At 40.2% G+C, this 19,320-nt stretch overlaps 1 protein-coding gene across 11 annotated transcripts in view; it reads right to left on the bottom strand.

Annotated features, from left to right (window-relative positions):
- Positions 1-7,709: 7,709 nt before the first annotated feature.
- The window catches only part of LOC106579892 (pre-B-cell leukemia transcription factor 3), a 75,949-nt gene continuing 64,338 nt past the window's right edge, over positions 7,710-19,320 (bottom strand). For 7 of the 11 annotated variants that reach the window (XM_014160235.2, XM_014160232.2, XM_014160234.2 and 4 more), the window contains 5 exons: positions 14,224-14,389; positions 13,560-13,637; positions 12,997-13,109; positions 11,876-11,965; positions 7,710-9,474 (listed from right to left, as the gene is read on the bottom strand). In XM_014160235.2, the coding sequence (XP_014015710.1) occupies positions 9,382-9,474; positions 11,876-11,965; positions 12,997-13,109; positions 13,560-13,637; positions 14,224-14,389 (540 nt within the window). In that variant the 3' untranslated portion in view covers positions 7,710-9,381. The remainder of the gene's footprint in view (positions 9,475-11,875; positions 11,966-12,996; positions 13,110-13,559; positions 13,638-14,223; positions 14,390-19,320) is intronic. The other 4 variants (XM_014160238.2, XM_014160240.2, XM_014160239.2 and 1 more) reach the window with 2 other exon arrangements.

Here is a 19,320-nt window from a genome sequence, read left to right on the forward strand (position 1 = left end):
TGGATCTTCATTCGCGATAGCATAACATCTTTCCTGCTACCTCATACTAGTGGGTATAATAGTGGGTATAATACAGTATATATTCATGAGCTTTAAATGGTCAGGTCACGAAAAACTCATGAACTAAAAGTATGCTTGCATTAAGTATGCTTACAAGTCCTGTAACATGGTTACTATTCCTAGAGAGAGCTACTGTACAGCCTTTATGGTGGTCGCTAAAGGTCTTGTTGCCACACAAACATCGCCTCAGCAGACTAGCCACAGCCTCACATCAGTATTTGTTCTGCTCTGAATCATAGGTGGCCCAAAGCTGTCTTGATAAATAGCTACTCCAGGCAAGCATGGAGTATGCTCTCTGACACTATAGGTCACATAACCTTGTTGTCGGGACTAAGACTAATGCAATGTGAAGTGTCAAGTTATTATACTGAAACTAGACTGTGGAGCAGAACCCGAACTAGTCTGGTGATAGGAAATAGGTGAAACAAGGCAAGGTGAATGTAGAAAGGTCACAGAACAAAGAGATAGTGAGGAGCAAATGAGAGGGTACGGCCGGGGAAGTATTACACATTAACGGTAGCCTGTTGGAGCGGAAAGGGGCATTGGGGGTGCTTGCTAGTTGATGTGAATGATAATAGGCTGCACAGAACAATTGAACACGTGATATGTAATAGCAACTCAATGGAGACTTGGTAGCACATGATGCTTGTAAGGAACTTGTTTGTTTATTTCAAGACTAAATAATGCAATAATAATTCAACTCTGTGTCTCCTGAGCAAATGCCTCAGCACCTGTCAGAGATTGTGGTACGGTGCCTATTGAGAGAGATGCTAGAAGAAAACATGCTATTATAACAAAGCCAAGTAAACTCAAAGTAATTGTCTGCAGATGGTGAAAACAAGCCACAGCTGTTAATATAGAGTGAAACATGAGCTATAAAATATAAATGTAGCAGCAAGGGATTGAGAACACACAGCACCAGACCAAAAGCAAATGACTTCCCATTACAGAATATAACCTACTGATCTGACTGTGCTCTAGGTACATAGAGCATTTAAAGAGAACAATCTATGACTTGCTCATAAGGGTGGGGGAAAAAGAGAGAGAAGGAGAGAGAAAAGGAGAGAGAGAAGGAGAGAGAGAAGGAGAGAGAAAAGAGAGAGAGAAGGAGAGAGAGGAGAGAGAGATGGTGAGAAAGAAGGATAGAGAGAAGGAGAGAGAGAAGGTGAGAGAGAAGGAGAGAGAAAAGGAGAGAGAGGAGAGAGAAAAGGAGAGAGAAAATGAGAGAGAGGAGAGAAAAGGTGAGAGAGAAGGAGAGAGAAGGAGAGAGAAAAGGAGAGAGAGAACGAGAGAGAGAAAGGAGAGAGAGGAGAGAGAGAAGGAGAGGGAGAAGGAGAGAGATGGTGAGAGAAGGTGAGAAAGAAGGAGAGAGAGGAGAGAAAGAAGGTGAGAGAAAAGGTGAGAGAGAAGGAGAGAGAGAAGGAGAGAGAGAAGGAGAGAGAGAAGGAGAGAGAAAAGGTGAGAGAGAAGGAGAGAGAAGGAGAGAGAGAAGGAGAGAGAGAAGGAGAGAGAGAAGGAGAGAGAAAAGGTGAGAGAGAAGGAGAGAGAGGAGAGAGAGAAGGTGAGAGAGGTGAGAGAGAAGGAGAGAGAGAAGGAGAGAGAGGAGAGAGAGGAGAGAGAGATGGTGAGAGAAGGTGAGAAAGAAGGAGAGAGGAGAGAGAGAAGGTGAGAGAGGAGAGAGAAAAGGTGAGAGAGGAGAGAGAGAAGGAGAGAGAGAATGAGAGAGAGGAGAGAGAGATGGTGAGAAAGAAGGAGAGAGAGGAGAGAGAGAGGAGAGAGAAAAGGTGAGAGAGGAGAGAGAAAAGGTGAGAGAGGAGAGAGAGAAGGAGAGAGAGGAGAGAGAGATGGTGAGAGAAGGTGAGAAAGAAGGAGAGAGAGGAGAGAGAGGTGAGAGAGGAGAGAGAGAAGGTGAGAGAGGAGAGAGAAAAGGTGAGAGAGGAGAGAGAGAAGGAGAGAGAGAGAGGTCTGATTTCACTGATATCCCTTTTTCTCTTTTCTCTTTTTTGGGGGGAGACTTGATGTCAGTGTACTTTACCAGCACAAAGGAATCCCGTGCTTGCTGACATGCCTCTGCTGAGAGGTAAAGAGAACATCTGTCTCCTGTCACAAGCCTTCACAGGCCTGCCATTACCCAACAAGGGTAAGATAAGCCACCATCAGTTTGGGGAGGAGGCTACTTGAAGCCTTGTTGCTATCCTCATATAAGAACGTACATTGTACTAGCTATGGGGAGGGAAAGATGGTGGAATGGTTTCAGTGTGCTTTGAAATGAAATTGAGAATGAACTCCTGAGATGCAAGGATAGATGGGATCAAATGTTAATTAACTGTACTGTTTATAGCTCAAAGGCCACTTAGGACTCATGTCTTTATAGAAATCAGCACTCCAGATTTACTCAGTATAGTGAGTCCATGCCCCATAATGCTCATACTCAATAAATCAAACTAGTCTACAGCTTGAGTCGTGTGCTATATGCACGTGATGAAGCAAGTTCTGATGAAGTAAAAGGAGTGCATTATAAAATAACCATATCCACTGAAGGCAAACTGAAGTTTTTGTGTAATGAGTGTTGACTACATCCAGACAACCTATGCTGAATTCCCTACAACTATCACATTATCAAAATGCATGTCCATGCTTTCCAAATAATATTATGCTGCTTCTTTCAGAAGCCTTTACCCGCTATTAAGGTTGTGCTGGTAGCCTAACGTTAGTGTAGTTTATTTGGTGACAGATGGCAATTTTAAACAGCAGAATAAGCCAACATAATGCTAACATACTCAGTCATTTACATAGATATAGAATCAAACCAAAAACAGCAATCATCTTCCATCTCCATTGCTATTTTCCTGCAGTGGAGATGTCTGTGCACATTGTTAATCAAATGTGTTGTGGAAAAGCAATGCATTTGTCTATACATCACCCACCAAGCAGGGAGAGCCAGGCAGGCCCTGTGCAGTAAAGGCCCTGTGCTGTAATGGGTGTGTGGTGCTTCAATGAAATATTAAAGGATCCTAATGAAAAATAGGAAGATTGCCTTTCGCTGCAGAATTACAAATGTGTCTATTAATTTATATTTTAAATCATACCAATTTCATCTGGTGTGAGTAGAGCCAGGCAATAAGAGCAGTTTAAATTTTAATGTATAAACATTGTTTCCCTATTGAAATGTAACATGGGTCTTTGAACAATGTACTAGCAGCAATAAATCAACAAGAGTAGAAAATTGCATGTCAAATTTGCATTTAAGAGAATATGAACTCTACCTTAATAAAATCAATTACATCTTTCTTTAATTTAATTGGCGTCAGCTCAGATCTTGCAGAATGCTAATATAATTCACGATTTCCATATTTAATGATGCATGATTTTCATGGTAAATTTTACTTGGAAAATGTTGTCTTTAATGAACCTTAGAGAAAGCTCTAGTAGGATTCTTATTTGATAAATGTAACTTCTTTATTTCTAAAGGTCTTTTGGTCATTTTTCTTATTTGATTATAAAAAGCCTAATGGATTATATTTGAACAATAAAGAAATAGTTAAATGGTTTTTATTTTTTTTACTTAAATGGGTCTTATTTATGTATTAACGTTACACACCGCAGTGGGTTCCTACTGTATGATAGTGATGGAAAGTTTGACTATTTTTACTGACTGATCTTTCCGACTCGTTCAGTCAAAAAAACGAATCTTTCGACTGATTTCGTTCATTTGAGTCTGTAATGCCCAGAGCACGCAGGACCCCCCTACCGGCGAACGATGAACTGAGGACTCGAAAGTGTTAGGATTCTACAAGCCTCGTTCAAATGTCGTTCACTTTAGGGGGCTTATTGGAGCTTTCATTTCTGACTGAGACTTGTAAAAGTGTGCTTTAAACAATCTAAATGTATTGAGTGCTAGTTATACAAATATGATTACTTCTGGGTACATGTATTTTTCTTCTCTATGCTTCCTGCAGCATAATCTATTTTCCTGCGCGCATTTCTGACAGACAGTTCATGGTCGGAACACGTTTCTGGACTAGAGCTCCTGAGCGGGAGGAGCGTATATCAATCCTGCTGTAGGACTCATTGCGGCCAGCAGGTCAAACGAATTACTAAAATGAACAAGTCATTAAAACGAATCATGCCTCTCAGTCAGTAAAAAGAGTTGTTCAAAAATAATGAATCGTTTGCTAACTGCACATCACTACTGTATGTGCAGTACTCATTCAGAGGTTTGTAACAGTATTGTTGAGCTATACAATATCAATACAACAGTAACAAATGATCTATTCACACTCTTGGTTCATACTGCCTGATGTAGGTATAGCTACTGTAGCCAGTTTGCCAGGTGCTAGCCTAAATTAAATAATGCCACATGATTACAATGCTGGTCTATTTTACATTTGTGGTATTTAATCCATCATTTAGAGTTGAAACTGAGCTTTCATAGCGAATATATTTATTGGTGTATACCATGCTCTTAGCTAGTGTTACCTAGGGTAGATGTCCGCGCCCACATAATAAAAACATTGCCATCAAAATCCCTCTGTTTAAACTAGAAACTATCAGAGACTCTCACGAACGTGTTCTGGGTTTTATTCTACAACACCCACAAGCTTCACCGGCTTCGTGTCAAGTCGCTGACGCCGGCGTTCCAACTCCGAACAGGTCTTCTCACAAAAACGTCTGTCAAATCCGAACAGTTTGAGCTATAGACTATGACCCAACCATCGAAAAATGGGACTGTCACGAACATGAACATCTTCTCCGTTTTGCTACGACGCCTACAAGCGTCACATCTGAAGACAACCCGGTACAGACCGGTAGAACATTAATGAAAATTAATAGGATTTTTTTTAACCAGTGTTACTCATGTAACCTTTTTTAAAAATTATTATTGTAATGCTTTCCTATATCTCTCAGATGCATCTCAGACACCTCAAACCATACTTCCTTTAGATTTATTTTTGGATGAATGTGTTATTCAATGCGTTTCTACGAGCTAATAGCACTAAGGCCAAATTCGATGTTTCATCAAATATACAATGCAGTCAGAAAGTATTCAGACCCCTTGACTTTTTTCACATTTTGTTACATCACACCCTTATTCTAAAATGGATTTAAAAAATATCTCTCGTCAATCTACTCACAATACCCCACAATGATGAAGCAAAAAACGTTTTTTAGACATGTTGGTAAATGTATAAAAAAAAACGTGAAATATCACATTTGCATAAGTATTCTGAACCTTTAACTCAGTATTTTGTTGAAGCACCTTTGGCGGTGATTACAGCCTCTAGTCTTCTTGGGTATGACGCCACAAGCTTGGAACACCTGTATTGGGGGAGTTTTTCCCATTCTCTGCAGATCCTTCCAAGCTCTATCAGGTTGGATGGGGAGTGTTGCTGCACAGCTATTTTCAGGTCTCTCCAAAGATGTTCGATCGGGTTCTGGCTGGGCCACTTAAGGACATTCAGATACTTGTCCCAAAGCCACCCCTGTGTTGCCTTGACTGTGTGCGTAGGGTCATTGTCCTGTTGGAAGGTGAACCTTCGCCCCAGTTTCTGAAGCAGGTTTTCATCAAGGATCTCTCTGTACTTTGCTCCGTTCATCTTTCCCTCGATCCTGACTTGTCTGCCAGTTCCACCACCCTGCTTCACAGTAGGGATGGTATTGGCCTGGTAATGAGTGGTACCTGATTTCCTCCAGGTGTGATGCTTGGCATTCAGTTCAATCTTCGTTTTTTTATCAGACCAGAGAATCTTGTTTCTCATGGCCTGAGAATCTTTAGGTGCCTTTTGGCAAACTCCAAGCGGGCTGTTATTTGCCTTTTACTGAGAAATGGCTTCCGTCTGGCCACTCTACCGTAAAGGTCTGATTGGTGGAGTGCTGCAGAGATGATTGTCCTTCTCTCCAGAGGAACTCTGGAGCTCTGTCAGAGTGACCATCGGGTTCTTGGTCACCTTCCTAACCAAGGCCCCTTCTCCCATGATTGCTAGGAAGAGTCTTCATGGTTCCAAACTTCTTCCATTTAAGAATGATGGAGGCCACTGTGTTCTTGGGGACCTTCAATGCTGCAGAAATGTTTTGGTACCCTTCCCCAGATCTGTGCATCGACACAATGCTGTCTCGGAGCTCTACGGACAATTCCTTCGACCTCATGGCTTGGGTTTTGCTCTGACATGCACTGTCAACTGTGGGACCTTATATAGACAGGTGTGTGCCTTTCCAAATCATGTCCAATCAATTGAATTTACCACAGGAGGACTCAAATCAAGATGTAGAAACATCTCAAGGATGATGAATGGAAACAGGATATACCTGAACTCAATTTCGAGTGTCATAGCAAAGAGTCTAATACTTACGTAAACAAGGTATTTCTGTTAATTATTTTGCCCTTACATAGCTGCATGCTTCCCTTTTCAGTCGCAGTAAATGCACAGTTCCTTTCCAAGGAGTCTGCTACGAAAATGGGAATAAATGGATGTCAATTTCCATTTTAAATTGGTAACCAATGACCCATTGAGACAGCCTTTCTACCACAGACAGACAGAATAACTGGAATTAGAACAGCCTGACATTTCAGTTAATTGCACCAAGCATGCCACCTTCGCAATAACCTCCAAACCAGGTTCAATTAAGTCTTCACCTTCCAGCCACAGTTTCAAATGAGAGCAAAGACCACTTAAACAGTGCTATGAAACAGGAGAGGCATGATAGTTTGTAGCAGTCTTTCGAGACAACTTCCTGTTGGAAAGTCACATTGCGTAATTATATTTTGTACACTGAGTTCTGTCTCTGATCAATTTCTTTTTTTCAATTAGACATATTTCCTCATCTTCACTCTAATCTTCATAATTGGCAGGCTCTTCGCATCTAAATGCATTTCCATGCAGACATCCATGAGAAGCTTACTTCACTGTCCAATGGTTTTTACATGTTGTTTGTTTAGGATAATCCAGGATTTGGATTAATCACAAATCTGCAAACATCCCAATTAATTTAGTTGCATTTGTCAGAGGACTCAGGCAACAATTATAACTATTAATATGATCTTGTCAGATGTCAGCCAAGCACATGTCATTTTTGTAGGCAAGTCAGTTAAGACCAAATTCTTATTTACAATAAGAATTGTGAATTGCAAACCCTAATGACGCTGGGACAATTGTGTGCCGCCCTATTGGACTCCCAATCATGGCCAGATGTGATACAGCCTGGAATTGAACCAGGGTCTGTAGTGACACCTCTAGCACTGAGATGAGGTGCCTTAGACCGCTGCACCACTTGGGAGCCCATGTAATGGCATCTTGCAAGCTGTTCCTCTTATTTATATCAAAGCAAATGCCTGAAATGGGCCCTGAAGTCTTAGAGCCTTGTCTGGCCCTGTGGATAAACCATGCTTTCTTTAAGGGTTGATAGTTTGATATTTAGCATGCCACAACAGAATTAATTACCTAGATTGGTCATACTTTATGCAATGACTGTAGGGGTCTTATGAGCCATATATAGATACGCTATTACTTTTGACTTTACTAGTTTCTGTAATGCATTCTGATCATGACTGAATGTCAAAGTCAAATAAATTGAAATTATATTATGTGTATATATTTATATGGGGAAAGATTGTTAGTAGTAATGTACAAAAAAAATAATAAGAACAGAAATTTCAATTTTTAAAGCAAAACGTTTATTCATGTTTGAAATTACACATAACTACCACAAGGAAGACTTTTCAGTCCAGGGTGTAGTCGGGTTAGAAAGAAACACTAAACATTTTTAATACGTTAGAATCACTGCCACAAATCATTTTCCATGACTTTATCAGTTTCAGAATCACATACAATACAAAAAAGAGAAAGAAAGTTTGAACCCTGTCAAACAGAGCTTGAAATGTACAGTTCTGAAAATGAAACCTCTATGTATTACAGTTTTTATAATGATTTTTTGTGTGAATTAGTAACAAGATGAGCAACATTCAAAATGTTCTTCAGTATTTACAACAGTTTTACTGTTTGGTGTTAATTTATGACCAACATTCTCCTAGCCCCTCCCTCAAAATCCACCAATTAACAATTTTGCACCTCTCCCTCTTATTTTTAAAAATGACTTTTTTTCTCATTATTCTTAGTATTAATATTAATGTTAACATCATACATTTTCTTGTTTTTGTCTTTTTGAAGTTGCAATAAAGCAACATTATTTTCTTAAGATTAAAATATACATTAGATTACATGAACAAAAACAAAGAGTTTATTACAAGATGTAATCAAAACCACTAAATAAAAATGTTAAATAAAAAGACAAGAACTATGGTGGTGATATTGTTTAGAGGTAGTAAGTGAGCACTCTAAGCTATAGAAATGTTGAAAATCTATTGGTTTCTATGAGTTTGAATGAGGTAATAAAGCTGTGTATTGATTGGTGGGATGTATAAATACTCTTAAGCTATATTATATACAACATATTTTGTGTGACTGGTATCTTGTCACATGCCAAAAGGAAGTGCTACAACTGGTTGGATTTACTGTTAGACCCATGACTATTTCAACCAATAGCCCAAAATAACATATTTGAATATCACATGACTTTCACCTCACACAGAATGTTAACCTATATAAAGTTGTCATTTTCTATGCTTGAAGATTTTGTCCCAAAATACAGTGTTATCCCATTAGTCTTGTCAATGAAAGGACTGCATGTCAACCTGGTGGTTGTAAGGCAAAACTAATATTGAAAGCAACTCTTTCAACCTGCCAGCATGTTTACAACACTAGCATTTCTTATTTGCTGCACTCCTTGCGTTCAGTGATGGAACTGCTACTTTGTTAGTCAATATACAGTAGGTAAGATACCAAGGGAATTAGCTGATCTAAAACAAAACACAAATGATATGAAAAAGATATATATTGCATTTCAAAACCAAAACATTTTAGAATGCATATGACAACAACAAATGCCATCCACTTAGGAATAAATTCAGCTTGGGGAACATCACTTCTTAAATCAATTGTCAATTGAAATGAATGTTGCGCAATAAACATCTGGGCCTTGTTTGATTGGTACATGTATGTGCTTACCCCTTCAAATGACAGACATAAACTAGAGAAATGGTGAAATATAATCATGAGACTGATGGAGTTTGAGCGAAGACTTCACTGAACTACCAAGAAAACATCAGGTGTCCATATTGTAGAACATCATTGTGAGGGGGGTTGAGGACTCTGGTAGATGTAGCAGACAATTAGTTCTGAAAAAAAGTTTTGTTTATCCTCTCTGGTTGGTCAGTCAGTGAAAGTTCACGCTCTACAGCTGGGGATCAGATGCATCAATAACAGATCAATTTGAGGTATCAGAGTGCACACTTCCAGGTCCTTCTGTCGGGGAGATTACAGAAGATGGAGTCATTGCATCGTGCCATCCCCCATTAGCCTAGGAAGGAAGCAGAAGAGAAGGGATCAAAATGAAATACTACACATGAAAGAAGTCCATATTAACAACATAATGCTTTCGTAAGAAACCTATATTTGTCAAGACCAGTTATTCCCCCCAAAATGTTTTCATGTGAGGGAGAATAAGATGACTCTACAATAAAATATATTTAGTAATACAGATAACCAAAATACAGGTAAAAGATTCATTCTTATTGTGTAGAGTATGTTTGTGTACATATGCTCATTTACTAATTAATAAATAAAAAAAGGTATCTCCTTTGATATACTGTAGTATGTAGTACAACTGGAAAGCCAATGGCCATTCTCTGCATTATACTAGCATCAGCCATGAGACTCCTAGAAACAAATGTGCCTTATGCCTCAGCCAATGGGAGCGATCCCTGAAATCAATGTCTAATCAGATTTCAGCAGTGGCAGACAGCTTGTCGCTACATATTCTTATGTCAGTCAGGAAGAAGGAAGGCTGGGGGTGGGTGAGGTGGGGAATGCTGAGTGGAAGTGACGGAGCAGGGCCTTTCCCAGAGAGCCAGTCTGAGCCAGCCTGACTCCGCTTGGCTCGCGGCAGGGACTAGCCTTTGCTGGATACCCTTCGTCACCATCAACAAAACAAAAGGTTAGCGTATGCTAATTAATCTATGATGCACTTCATTATCAAAACAATCCGTCTGCATTACTGTACATTGGGGGCTCTAGCACTTGTGGTTCATTGGTGGAATTAGTATTTTGATGATTTAGATCGCCTGGAATAGGTCAATAAATAGCTTTATCTGGTCTGCTTTGTCACAATGTCGGTACTGCATTGAAATAAGAGTATTGCTGTATGAGAAGGCCTCTCCATCTCTTTAAATGAATTATCCAAAGCATGTTTTTGTTGTTGTCTGGATGTTTCTCCTCTTTTCACGTGCTATTATTGGATGTGTGGACTTGTCAGTAATGTTGTATTTCAGAGAGTATGTTTGTGTGGTGATTAATTGAGCTCTGGCCTAAACAGTGAAGGAAAGTGAGAGAGTGAGAAACACTTCAGTTGAGCCTGCTAGAGGTTGACACTTCTTTTAAAGGCCTGCGGGCTAAAAGGTGTTCAACAAAACCAAAATGACACCAAACGCTGTCCGAGAACACTAACGACGGCCTGTGTTATCGTGTGTGTGCTTGCTTACATGGTAACCCCCCCACCCAAACTATTATTTTTTAAAGATAACAGTGTGATATTTTAATATACTTCCAAATATGTATCCCACTTTGTGAATGTCAAGTGATTGTCAAGTATGGAAAATAAAACATCTAAACGGTTGATTGACAAAGGTTGGCAATGTCGAAAGTATTAGGTTCACCTCTTTGCAATACTGAAAATGTATAACTTTTATATGACTCTATCAGAATTTACATATCAGCTCATGACATTAAAATGCCTCTCAATAACAATAGCTGTCATGTTGGGAAGCTGAAAATAACCAAGCCTTCACATCACTACTGTCCCAACCATGGCAACATGAAGACAACAAATGGTAATAGTTTCTCTCTGGTATTGCAAAGGGAAATATGTCACTAACCATTTCTCTCTCTCTCTCTGCCTCTATCCTTTCTCATCAAACAAATTGATCTTTACTCTGATGGCTTCAGATTATGCACTGTGTTACAAAAAAGTACCATATCAGCCCTCATCAACGAAGATGGAATTCACGTCTGGAAAAGGCTGCAGGCGATCTCACTTTCATATTTTATCATGGTGATAAGGATATGGCAAAGTCTCTGAAGCATTTCAAAACAGCTAAACTAAACATAGGATACAACTAATAGCCTACTTATGTCATTTTGCTTTCAGTCACATAAGGTTTTACTTGATGTTTATAAAATCAAAAACGGGGGGATTTTAAGTCAAATGTATTTTTATTCCACCTGCACTATGATCTAGGTGTGTTTACTAAACTCTGCTTTTATCCTCCTGCAATGAAAATGTGCCAACTTTTCTACAATCTCTAATCTCCTGTGTCATGTTTGCTCTATCCTTTAAGAAGCTCAATCACTTGCTGCGGCAGTGCTGAATGGAGTTTCTCACTTCCCTGGCTCCCAGCTGCTACTATCTAGATTTCCATTAAACCTTTTAAGTAACATTCAAAACGTTTTTCTAAGAAAAGTAAATGTATAACGGGTCAAGAAATAAAATCAATTAGTGCAATTAATTTGCCTAAGATGTCACTTTTATCAGACAGTTGGCAGCAATGCGGGGTGTTCTCTCTCTGAGCTAAGACTACTACCATTATGTGTCAAATGTTTACAGTAGAATGGATCCAGTTTGGACAAGGTCTGCTCAAGGTAATGAAAAATAACCACTGTCTCCAGAATGGTACCTACAGGAAGAGGAAACCAAGATGACTTACATTCAAGCCATTTGGGCTGTACATAGTGTTCCCCCCCAGAGCTTCACTGTATCCTGCCGTCTGACTGATAACATGGCGCAGGGTATCCACCTGTGGGGAGAGAGAGGGTGGGCATGGCTGTCAACTCACTGTGGCATGGGGGTTGACATGAACACACATGCTCAATGCCACATTTCAGAACATACAGGACTTACTCCATGTGGAAAGGGACTATGAGACACAGACAAGACATTATGGTGGGTGTTTGCATTATTCAATGTATGTAGAGTATATCCACTGTCATCTAAATGTCTTCTCTACCTATGGCTATGTGGAAAGTTTTTGTGGAAAATGTCTAAATTCTAACATTGAGACATACCATTGGGAAAAGCACGGCCACACTATACACATAAAATATTCAAACACACAACAATGTGTTTTGTAAACAAAACCATATGCACAAACAAATAGAGGGGAGGAATACATCTTACTGGACATAAGGACGAGGACATGTTTTCTGTAACATATGGACAATACAGTTGTATTGTACGGACATGATTCATATGTTCTTTAAAGTGTTAAAGCCATACGTCTCTAGTTCTAATGGGTTCATCTGACATGCGTATGATTATGTTCCTCTATGTGTCTCTGAACCTGAAGAAATAACATCATGGATGACAACAACAGTATGCAACACAACCAAAATGAGACAAAGACAGGAAAGGATACAAGAGAGGAATGTAGGGGACCATAAAACCCAACACCAACCCAAGAGCTCAAGTCAAAGCCAAATGCATTCACAAAATGGAAACTTCAATCGAGTCTGTTACAGAGATTAAATAAATCCATTTTCTGGAGGCTTTTATAAATAATTGTTGATAGCAATGGGGTGGGATATTTTTAGGTAGGCCAGAATATTCCATCCAAAGCGAATTAGAGTCAGTAAAAAAGAAAATGGAGCTCACAGTGTGGCTCACTTTTGCAGTGGAGACCTGACTGTGGGAATTTGAGCTGGCCCAATGTGGGCAGCATGTCTTAGTTACTGTACTTCAGACTGCACTGTGGATGGCTCAGCACACAGGCAAAACTGGGACGGCTCTGTGCATTTGCACACAGGACCTGTCCCTGTTTTTGGCTCCTACCTGTGACTGCACATTGACTCCGACTTGTGCCCCTTGGTAAGAATCCCCATTCAGAGACTGCATGCTCAAGAACATGTCCCCAGAGTTTGGGAGGTTAAAAGAACCTGAAGAACCTGGAAAGGGAAGATGTAAGTAGCTGAATAACTATATAGAGGGCTACGAGGGAAGAGTACACACTAACTTAACACACATAAGCGCACAGAGAGACACAAACGCAGACACAATCTACTGTACATAGGAACACAACGCCCACTACTACACTCAGTTACTAGATTCCCAGAAAGTAAGCAACTACAAAAGGAAAGGACGGAAAGCAAGGAAATACAAGATAGAGGAGAGGATTATGGTCATGTCAGAACTCTGAGAGGCTATACAGATTTTCCCCAAAAAGGAGGCAAAACAAACTGAATGAAAATCACATGACACAAACAGAGATTTAATATGTGGCTGGTGGCTTTAAGCTCCCAATTTGTTCCACATCCCTTAATCCTTATCTACTGTTAGTGGGGAAATATCATATACCAATGACAAGGACAATAAGAAGCTTATGAAAAGAGCAGTACCAGTAAACATGTTGGTTAAAAGAGTGTTTTTGCTCTCTGCAGAGTCCAGCTGAAATTCTTCATCTTTCATCTGGAATCCTGGGTGCAAGAAAAAGGGGACCACTTCAAATAGCTATCGCTTACCAGATCACAACCCTTTGTGAGGTCAGCCAAGTCCAAAATCACAGTCATTCTCCTGGACTATACATTCTGTTGGATGTCTTTGTTCTGTCATTTGTGAGTCCTATTCATTAATAATTGTGTGCATTGTTGTTGTTATTTCACATTGGTAACCTATACAGTCTACTCTAACTGCTCCCAGCTATTATTTTCAATCTCTCTTAGAATAAAATGCACTACCATACAGTGGAGCTACAGTTTGACAAATTAGAGGGGGGGCTGAGGAAAAGTCAAGGGAAAACAAAACCTCAGTGACATCTTTTTGCCAGAAATACATCTGTTCTCGGTTCACAAACCAAGAACGCACTCTTTATGCATGAGTTTGCTTGTCTTATTTGGCATCGACTGTCTCAAAGACAGGAGACTCTGTGATCCCCAGGCTGGGAGCAGTGCCTGTCACTCCTGCCTGTGTGAATGGTGCGTGAGTGGGGGTGAGGCATGGGGGGGCTGGGGGCTGAGGGCTGGGGGTGGATGGCAGAGTTAGGGCCTGCACAGGGGTGCCTACCGGAGTTGGGTGTGGTAGGGGAGTTGGTCTGGCTGTTCTGCACTGCGGCGGCCACTGCATGCGCTGCTGTTACTGCAGTCTTAGCAGCGTACAGGTTAGCTTCTTCCTGGAACTTGCCTATGTTCTTCTTGTACCGGATTCTCTTGTTGCCGAACCAGTTGGATACCTGGGGGAGAGAGCAGAGGGAGAGCCGAGGTGTCAGACGTCAAGCAGCCAAGGCACTGTGCACTGAGCAGTGTGATTGTTTCAAGACGTTTGGGTCCATCAGGTACCCAATTCCCAGCCCCTGCAGTAATGTCCACTGGGTATGCAGGCTAATTAAGCAATAATCAGGAATCACTTGTGCGTTTTCATAAAAGTGAGCATGACATGCTCTCTGTTTGTCTCTTGACAAAACCAACACACCAGGGGTTGCTCGTCTCCCACAACACAAACTGAAAAGTTCTCCTGACTGTATTACATTGCCAGGCCTATTGCTAAGGAAACAAGTTCTGCCATTACACTCAAAGACATGTTTAGACTTGTTTGCTTCTGCATTGGTGGTAGAACTTTCTTGTGTTTTTAACAGATACACAGTTTAATATTAATGAAGGATATTGCGTACTACACCAGTGCAGAGCATCAAACCCATGGCTGGCCACTGCACATTCTGTCAGCCGGGCTGCATAACACAGGACAAAGGCATTGTGGAGCTATGGTGAGGTCAAAGAGTAACAGTGAGACCTAAAGTGCCTTCGCAAACTATTCACACCCCTTGACTTTTCCTACATTTTGTTGTGATACAGCCTGAATTTTAAATGGCTTAAATTGAGATTGTGTCACTGGCCTACACACAATCCCGCATAATGTCAAAGTGGTATTATGTTTTTAGAAATGTTTGCAAATTAAGAAAAAATGAAAAGATGAAATAGGTTGAATACTTATTGACTCAAGACATTTGTTATGGCAAGCCTCAAGTTCAGGTGTAAAAATGTGCTTAACAAGTCACATAATAAGTAGCAATAATAGTGGTTAACATGATTTTTGAATGACTACCTCATCTCTGTACAACACATACCATTATCTGTAAGGTCCCTCAGTCGAGCAGTGAATTTTAAACACAGATTTAACCACAAAGACCAGGGAGGTTTTCCAATACCTCGCAAAAATCTAACTTTGAATATCCCTTTGAGCATGGTGAAGTTATTAATTACACTTCGGATGGTGCGTCATTACTTTCCTAACTCAGTTGCCGGAGAGGAAGGAAACCTCTCGGGGATTTCACCATGAGGCCAATGGTGACTTTAAAACAGTTACAGAGTTTAATGGCTGTGATAGGAAAAAACTGAGGATGGATCAACAACAATTGTAGTTACTCCACAACACTAACCTAAATGACAGAGTGAAAAGAAGGAAGCCTTTACCGAATTAAAACTATTCTAAAACATGCATCCTGTTTGCAATAAGGCACTAAAGTAAAACTGCAAAAAATGTGGCAAAGAAATTCAATTTATGTCCTGAATGCAAAGCATTATGTTTGGAGCAAATCCAACACAACACATCACTGAGTACCACTCCATATTTTCAAGCATGGTGGTGGCTGCATCATGTTATGGATATGTTTGTCATCAGGCAAAGACTAGGGAGTTTCTTAGGATAAAAATAAACGGAATGGAGCTAAGCACAGGCAAAGTCTTAGAGGAAAACATGGTTCAGTCTGCTTTCCAACTGACACTGGGAGACGAATTCACCTTTCAGCAGGCCAATAACCTAAAACACAAGGCCAAATCTACACTGGAGTTGCTTACCAAGAAGACAATGAATGTTTCTGAGTGGCCTAGTTACAGTTTTGATTTAAATCGGCTTGAAAATCTATGGCAAGACTTGAAAATGGCTGTCTAGTAATTATCAACAACCAACTTGACAGAGCTTGAAGAAATAATAATGTGCAAATATTGTACAATCCAGGTGTGCAAAGCTCTTAGACTTACCCAGAAAGACTCACAGCTGTAAGCGCTGCCAAAGGTGATTCTAACATGTATTGACTCAGGGGTGTTAATACTTATGTAAATGAGATACAGTATGTCTGTATTTCATTTTCAGTAAATGAGCAAACATTTCTAAAATCATGTTTTCATTTTGTCATTATGGGGTATTATGTTGTAGATGGGTGAGACATTGTTATGAATTCAGGCTGTAACACAACAAAATGTGGAATAAGTCAAGGGGTTTATGAGGAACTGTTGCATCCATATGAAATACAATCTCAGGACAATGTCTGCTGTGTCTCTTCAAATTGAAACCTGAAACCTCACTTTAACAATACTAGTAAATGCTAACATTAAAAACTGTATAGGGTCCAGCTTCTATATTTCTAAAGTGCAGTTTCTATATTTACATTTCTACATTTCAATATTTATATTATATCACTATGACTACTACTTCAGTATTACCGCACGGTGATAGAAATAAACTGTCTCTCATAGTAGAAAGAAAGATTGACATTTTCTTTGCATGGGGTAAAACCAGTGTGTGAATGCTGGCTCTGCAATAATAGTGGAATAATAATGAGATTAGGTTTGTGTTTTAATAGTCCTATAAATTAGAGTGGCCTGTCGCCGTGCTATGGCTCCCCTCTTAGCTCCTACAGCCTGCTGCCGGACCAGCCAAAGAGCATCTGCCCCTAATGAAGCTTTATTTAATTTCCACCCCTGCGCTTACATTTTAATATCTCCAGCAGCCCGCCAATACTGCAGCAAGCGCAAACTGACTGGATTTGCATGACATCAGATCATTTCTATCCTGCATGTCTCTGTGCTTCTAAATCTTTAATATCTAGGCAATTAAAATGAATGACCATTCAGGCGAAGCCACTGTTGGCATGGTTTCCTTGACATCAATTGTTTGATGGGTTTACCTAGAGGTTAAACTAACAAGCAAGGTTTAATTGGATGCAATGAAAGCCCTAGCCATCATCCTTTTTACTTAACCTGCTTACAGTGGTTTTTAAGGGCAGACAGGATGCAGGCAGTCTCACCCTTTGAGCCAGATCACCAACAGCATTGCAGACCATAGAAAACCTCTCTCTGAGTGGTATCATTACTGGGATATTACTGTATATATTTAACAGGAAACAAAAACACATTACCCTGCTTTGAGAAATCACTTTAAGGCAAATGCAATGACATTGTTATATTTTAGTAAATGCAGAACTAAATTAAGTATACAATTATCATTATTACAGTTAATTAAAATAAATGCATATAATAACAGTGATGATTCTGCAGTATAGTACATGGGCTAACATTTATGAGAGAAAAAACAAAGCATAGGTAAAAACAAGCATCCAGCCAGCTCTCTAAAGCCTGTTTCATTTCATAGTAAAGGCCAAACTGAGCTGCCTGTCTGTGTGTGCTTAGCTGCCTTTAATCCATCCTTTATGAAAACACATGGTGGACCAAGGCTGATGCCGTATACCCGTCTGCTTCAATGGCATCTATGGGCCTCACAGCGCATCATAAAAAAGTCACTTATCAGCAGCGTTGTGTTAACACAAGGGCCACAACATAATGAAAACTACCTAGCCCACCACAGCCAGACACTTTATGCAGCCCATCTACATGGCATTATAGTGCATAATAAAGACAATGATTTTGACACTGAGCTTGGATTAGCAATATATGAGAGGCCTTTGAACATTTGTATACCGGTAATGATCATCATTGTGACTATCACTGGTTTTGGTTATGCTATAGAAACAGTAGTTCTGTCAGAGATATTTACTTCTGATTCTTGATAATAATTCACTATCCGGTATTCAACAGTGTTACATGAAAGCTTGAAACAGAAAAGTATTGCAATCAATTCTTCAAAAACAGAATTGCTTTGACAGGATGTATAATGTTGAAATGGTATTTAATATATCAGTATATCAGTTTGTGATGACCTGGTCAGTATTATTCTATTATTCAGGACAAGCTGTTATGACTGTATTTAAGCACTGTTTGGTGTTGTTAGATTGCACAGCCTCAGCAGTGTTAGCATCACCTAGCCTGGGTACTAAGGGGCTACTTCCTCTGGTCTACACACATTTTTCTCCTGCCCACTGAACTCTGGCTTTGGTGATTCACAGGTTGCGCTAAACATTGTGTAAATGCAGGCACCGTAAGGTAAGGACCAAAACCCAATCCACAGAACTAATTCCCTTTTATCTTGCGGCAGACCGTGCATTCAATTGACTTCCCTATGTTAGTGGGAGCCAGGTTGAAAGACTGAATTACCTGACCTCAGCAGCTGCATCAAAGGGAGAGATTGTATAATGGCCACGCAGGCTCCTTGCAAGAACACGACACCGGGTTTGTTCTCAGCGACCCACTAGAGAGGGCATGTAACAGTAGTTAATAATCCACTAACATTTCTGTCCCATTCCGGGTCAATACACGGCTCTTGTCATCGAAAGAGAATAGATGATCTTTCCCAGATCTCAATACAACTGGATTTATAAGGACTTCTTAGAGAACTCTTTAATGAAGCCTCACATTTGGGTCTTAATTATACAGACAAAGGTGGTTTCAGTGACCGTGCTGGTACTAATATCATCAATAATAGAACAGAGAACATTAATACTTAACACATTAACCCAAGGCATCCCTCGCGCCCTCGCCTAAATATATAATGACCTGAAATATTGATAAGTGTCGCTCAATTGAAGAGTGTGGGCTCTGAACTGGGCAACCACAGATTGCGGTGCTGAGTCAGCCATGTGTTCTGAGCTCTCTCGTTTGTCCGTCTGGAGGGCTGCCTGTCCCTGTTCGTGCCCTGGGAGCAGAGTGACCCCTCACAGCAGCACTGTCTGGAGAAGATATCAATTATGGCCCCAGACACATCCATAAACCAAGACACAAACCACTGCCGTCCAATCACACACTTTCATTTAGGAGCCCAGTGTCACACATGCAAACTGACAGAGTGAAATAATACGACTGCATCCTGCATTTAGAGGGCCATTGCCTCATGAAGTGAGGTCAACTTTTAAACAACACCATTAGCTCCTTTCGCATCAATGATGGTCGCTACAAACAAGCACATTTGGCCTCGGATGGTATAATCCGAGGATAT

Source organism: Salmo salar, chromosome ssa20 (assembly GCF_905237065.1).
Source record: "Salmo salar chromosome ssa20, Ssal_v3.1, whole genome shotgun sequence".
Lineage (NCBI taxonomy): Eukaryota > Metazoa > Chordata > Actinopteri > Salmoniformes > Salmonidae > Salmo > Salmo salar.